The 6,069-nt window shown below is 43.7% G+C and overlaps 1 protein-coding gene across 1 annotated transcript in view; it reads left to right on the top strand.

The window, feature by feature from the left end:
- Positions 1–2,519: 2,519 nt before the first annotated feature.
- LOC134060152 (solute carrier family 12 member 9-like) overlaps positions 2,520–6,069 on the top strand; it is an 8,476-nt gene continuing 4,926 nt past the window's right edge. The window contains exons 1-6 of the mRNA XM_062516769.1: positions 2,520–2,791; positions 3,008–3,142; positions 3,266–3,403; positions 4,547–4,840; positions 5,496–5,603; positions 5,703–5,814. Of these exons, the coding sequence (XP_062372753.1) occupies positions 2,578–2,791; positions 3,008–3,142; positions 3,266–3,403; positions 4,547–4,840; positions 5,496–5,603; positions 5,703–5,814 (1,001 nt within the window). The 5' untranslated portion in view covers positions 2,520–2,577. The remainder of the gene's footprint in view (positions 2,792–3,007; positions 3,143–3,265; positions 3,404–4,546; positions 4,841–5,495; positions 5,604–5,702; positions 5,815–6,069) is intronic.

The following is a 6,069-nucleotide window of genomic DNA, read 5'->3' as shown; positions in this document are numbered from 1 at the left end:
CTGAAGTCCTGCAGCCACTGCACCTCAGCCAATTGCACGTAACGTTTTGACCGAGTTGAACATAAGTTCCATCTTAGCTTAGTTTCAACGTAAATTGCCACTACGTTGGAGTATAAGCTACTAACATTTTAACGGATTGCACCACGCAAATAGTTTCAGTGTGAAACTAATACACATCCATCGCCTTGATGTCAAGTCCACTGTAAGTAACATTGATTTGTGAACACGTTCATCCAATTTAAATGGTGGGAACGTTAAATGTATGTTGAGATGAGTTACATATGCGACCGATTACGCACATTTAATTCATTTTAACACTGTTTGAAACCTGTTTGTGCCCATTGGAATTTGTATGGACCTAGCAGTTACTGCGCAAAGCTCAGATTCCATTGCTGTTAATGTTATCACAGATTTCATATTAGCCATAGCAATGCAGATCCAGTGTCACCTTCCCAATGCCTACCACTGTGGTAGTCTGGGCCTGTGGCAGAAATATTCCCAAAACACAAATACAACAAAATAACCACAAAATAATTATGCTTTTACAAAATGCATCATATTAGCAATATAGATCCAGTGTCACCTTCCCAATGTTGGCCTACCACTGTGGTAGTCTGGGCCTGTGGCAGAAATGTTCCCAAAACACAAATAACCACCAAAAAACGATATTATCAGAGAATGTCTAATAAGGGACGGGCTCTGATATTATGCATTTACAAAATGCAACATTTGAACACCCATATTGGTGCTGTTGTAGTTTATTGTATACATTTGTACGTAATTACTCATTTTTCAAGCGGTATTTCTCCGGCCCCTCAGTTGTGATACTTTTCATGAACTGGCCCTAGCCCTGATTTACAGTATGATGTCACGTGGGTAACAATTGTTATTGTTTGAGGTCACGCCCTTAACAAGATGGAGGCTATTTTGGTAGGTTCCAAACGGCTCCAAAGCATAAGCAAAAGCCATAGCTTGCCACTACCGCCATCTTCTGGATGACACGGGTAGGCCTTCATGGCAACCCCAACTCATTGGCATTCAAAATTGCAGAATAATAAAACTGAATACAACAGCCATTTATAATATTTTATTTTTTAAAAAAACGAATGATGCTACAAAAATAAAATAAATAAGGATGTTACCTAGGCCTACAATATCGAACAAACCATTAATTGAACATTTGTGTGGGCACAATTATCCCATTCAAAGCTTTAGTTGTTATTCCTCGGATGTCTTTGGTGCCGCCACCCCATACCCCTCCCTGCTCCCATGCATAGCTCGCTTCACTGTCACGCGCACAAACCGTCCCATGACACAAGCTGACGCGAGGACCCAGCTGACACCGGACACACGAGGGTAGGCTGTGTCTATTTACCACGTCAACCGACTCGCCGAATCGATGGAGAGATGCGATTAACTACAGTCGATCTTAAATTCGGTCAATAGGCGCGCGTCACTGATTGTCCCCGTCGCACTGGCATCTCACAGCACAAAGGCGGAAACAGCTGGGTGAATGTTTACATGTCAGAGATGTGGGTATGAACTCATGGATGTGTTGCCATGTACCAAGTGTCTTGCTCGTGCCTCCGGTTGTTTTCAACGTTTTAACCGAGTAGTTCTCTCGGGTTCATCCTCATTTAAATGCTAAATTAGATAAACAAGTAGGCTAACCAGAGATATAGAGAAAACTGCGACGCACAAGAGGGTGACCACAAGAAGGTGACAGGTAGGCGAAACATTCCACATGTGTCTTCAGCAGGACTAAGGCGCAATAGCATCCTTTAAACATAGACATGAAATACGCACACAATGTAGCCTAATGACCGCCTACAATACTGTAAGTCAGCTACTTCTCACAGCATACATCTGTGATCCTTTAAATCGTTGGGATTAATGACCTTTGAACATTGAACATGACGCTGCTGTTAGACTTTGATACATCCGTGTTATTGTCCTACTATTAATCTAATCGTATCCTGCACTTGACTGAGCGGTGAACCTTTCTGCCGCTAGGCCAGCATCTTTTGTGTGCATGGAGGCTGTAACTAGGCACCAAGCCCAGCCCTCAGTTGAACCCTGAACATCCATCAGTCTGATAGGACATGTCTGGTCACATGGTCCTTAATAGGTTGGTAACAAACCTTATTGATTGGAAGATGGTGGTTGGAGGATGGGGAGAAGAATAGCCTCCCCTAAGGTCCTGGTCCAGGGGCAGGCACAAAAATGTGCTCTTGGTGATGTAGCTTTCATCTGTCCATCTGTACACATGATGCAGCACTTGCATTTTTGCAGTGCTATTTTAGGTCAAGGGCGTTACCATTTCCTAGCAAGGCTAGGTGTGAAGCTATGTGAGACTGTAATGAATGTTTATATTTTGGTGGAATTGCAATTGCAAATGGATGTTGCTCTTATCCTCTCTTTCCTAACGGGATGTATCTTCTTTCTCCTATCTATCTCTCCCTTCTCTCACATGTGTTTTTCCTATTAATTTCAATGCCACTACCCAATATAGAACACACATCCATAAACACACACACAGTTGTAGCATAGTGTGTGTATATGTGTGAGTGTATTTGAATGACCATGCCACATGAGAACTCCCCACTGCTGACCTGCGGACTCTCAGGCCTCCTCTCAGGGTTGGGTCAGGATGGACAGGACGAGCCCCTGGACGTGGACAGCAGCCTCGGCGACCCTGCCGCATCGAGGACGCGCAACCTCAACACGTTTTTCGGCGTGATCGTGCCCACTGTGCTGTCTATGTTCAGCATTGTGCTCTTCTTGCGGACAGGTGAGGAGCAGGTGAAGGGTGATGATGAGGATTATAATTGTAATATAGAGTGGTGCTGACGACAGTTGTTATTATGAGTAGCCGCTACTGTGACCAGAGAGAGAGGTCTTGTCATTTTAAATCAACTGATCTTGTCCATGTTGGTTTTCTTTGGTATGTTTGATCCTTGCTTTTATGCCGGTGTATTTGTAATGATGACGTCATTTCTTCTTTCAGGCTTTGTGATTGGCCACGCTGGGTTGTTCCATTCTCTCATTATGCTAGGTGTGGCCTATGTGATCATCGCCATGACGATACTGTCCATTTGTGCCATCTCCACCAATGGGGCGATACAAGCTGGCGGGGCTTACTGTATCCTTTTGGCATCGTATTATTCCAGCAGATTAGGCCTATTCCCTAATGGACCTATAGAACATTTTGCCAAAGCATAAATCTTTACCCTTACCTTTACCTTTGTCCTTAACAAAAGAGCAGTCATGATCAGTCGCTCTTTAGGCCCAGAGTTTGGGGGCAGCATTGGGCTCATGTTCTATTTGGCCAATGTGTGTGGCTGTGGAGTCTATGTACTAGGACTAGTGGAGGCTATCCTGGACTCATATGGACAAGAAGCAGGTAAATAAACATACAAAGCTAATAAACCTTATTGCGAATAACACAAGTCTGCCTGACGTGATGTTAGCAATGAAAAGCAAATAAATATAGCAATAAACAAAGCCACAGTGAAACTCCTAAAGGAACGTGTGATATGAGTAGAGGGGAACATGCTGTGTTGCAACATGTAAGCAGTAGGACTGTATTCCCTAACTCTATTACTGTAAGAGCATTAGGACTACAAACACATACCAGAGATGTTTAGACTCCAAAGGAATTGCATTTAATCCCTCTCTTTCTCCGTTTTCTTCTCTTTGCGTTTACTTCTCTCTTTCCGTACTGTTTACATTTCTATAGGCTCTCCCAGCATCATTCTTATGCACCTTTGCTATGGGCTCTGTACACTCTTTCCTGTTTGTTGACATTACTGTTAAGAAGCACCTGAAGATTCAGTTGTACCAAAACGTGTGTTCCTTATTTTGTGCAGCCACTGCACATAGGCTGGCATTTTAAGGAAAAAGATTGAAGCTAAAATCGCTTTTGACTTGAAAACGTAGTCACCCACGTCCATTAAAGCAACACTAAAGAGTTTTTGTACCTTAAAATAATGTTTCCAAAATCATTTTAGTGGTTCATCAACTCGTAACAGGGTGAACGGCACATTTGCTTTGCGGGCCTCTATCGGCTATAACCGTATAGCCTATGTGTACGTTTTCCAGGTAGCAGATTTGTAGTTTGATGGAATGAGACATAAGAAACTACATATTTGACTTGCTCTCGGGTCGCAAAACATCATGCTTTCACAGAATCATGCAACATACTCTACCTTGCTTATGGACATCGTTCTTTGTAAAGCTGGTGCTAGATAAACAAATAGCATACGTGTGACAGAGGAGAAGTGCTTTGGTGTTGCTTTAAGACTCGCTCACATTGTATCTCTTACATTTTGCTAAAGCACTATCATTTACCTTTTGCCTTTGGTGCCACATGTATCCATTTCCTCCATTCTTAGCATCTATCAGATAGATTCACAAGCTGTTGCCAGAGCTAATCATAGTATTATAACTAACTTTCTTTGCAGACAAAGTAAGAGTTTAACGCAAATAGTCATTTGTCATTGACTGTGTGTGTGTGTGTGTGTGTGTGTGTGTGTGTGTTCTTTAGGTTCCTCAGCTGCAGTGTTGCCTGGAGGCTACTGGTTTGGTGTGCTCTACTCGTCTGTGGTGTTGTTGGTGTGTATGCTGGTGTGTCTGGTCGGCTCTCACCTGTACACCCGAGCCTCTTTCATCATTCTTTTGGTTGTCACGGTTACACTTCTGTCCGTCATCATCAGCACCCTGGTGCTGGGACCAATCCCCATCAGCCTGAACCATCCAGGGGAGACGCCCAACTCAACGCATGTCTATAACACCAGCTACACAGGCTTCAACCTCACTACACTTAAAAACAACTTGAAACGTGAGTCGCTCTCCCAAAAACAGAAGGCCTTTTCCCCGTGATGATTGTCCCCTTGTCCCTTTTAGACAAACCGTCATAAAGGCTAGTGCTAAAGATGACCATGACAGTGGACATACTGTAGGTCATGGTGGAATGGTGGAATCTGGACAGGATGTTTTGATGATGTCTACCCCCAGGAGATTTGAACACAGGATACAAATGATCAGAAGGAGCATGTAGCAGGGTTGCACAGATGTGCAGTGCAGCCAGCAAAAGCCCACTTTGTTATCGCTATTGTTGTTTTGAAAGGAACACCAGTGTAACAAGGGCACGTTATGTTTTACTATTTGGTCCTGCATCCTGTCTCCCAAAAACGGCAGCTTGAATGTGAACACATGCACTGGGGCAATCTGTCACCTCTCTTTTAGACGACTCTTCTTTCCGTGAATAATGCATGATCTCTGTGTGAAAAGGCCTGTACACACACATTCTCATTCTGTTGCATAGCTACATAGGATGGCCTTTAAACACATACACGTTTCTCACAGACACATGATTGCAAAATACACAGACACACACACACACACACACACACACATACACACACCATCTAATTATGCATGATGTCATGATGACAGGTTGTATATCAGTGCATGTCCCTCTCTCTTGTCTTCAGCTGGATACACCCTGGACTACAGCACCGGTACAGTGATGACGTTCGCTAGTGTGTTTGCAGTCATGTTTAATGGCTGTACAGGAATCATGGCTGGGGCCAATATGTCAGGTAAGGTACATACTGGCCATGCACACACAGCCTGGTTCCTCCTCTCTCTCACTCCCTCTCTCTCCCTCTCTCTCTCTGACATGCTTCCTATTGAAACAGGGGAACTGAAGAACCCCAGTGTGTCAATCCCAAAGGGCACCATCATTGCCGTGGCTTACACCTTCATCGTCTATCTCCTCCTCTTCCTTCTTGTCAGCTCCACCTGTGACAGGTACAAATACACTCACACACACACACACACACACACATATTCTGCTCTTCTTTTGTTATTTTTCTACAGTTTTCTTTGAACTTACATGCTGAGTCACCTCAGGTCGTACTGTATATGTATATGTTGTAAACTATGTGACCCTACACCCTAGTTTGTTACCTGTAACTAGAGTTCAGATCTAACAGTGTCCTCAGAGGCTGGCATTGCTTCTATCACACTGAAGCGCCTGGTTTCAGTTCAATTAGTCTTCATGGC

This window comes from Sardina pilchardus, chromosome 16 (assembly GCF_963854185.1).
Source record: "Sardina pilchardus chromosome 16, fSarPil1.1, whole genome shotgun sequence".
Taxonomy (NCBI): Eukaryota; Metazoa; Chordata; class Actinopteri; order Clupeiformes; family Clupeidae; genus Sardina; species Sardina pilchardus.
Note: the sequence above shows the minus strand (reverse complement) of the source record. Positions and strands in the feature narration are given on the sequence as shown.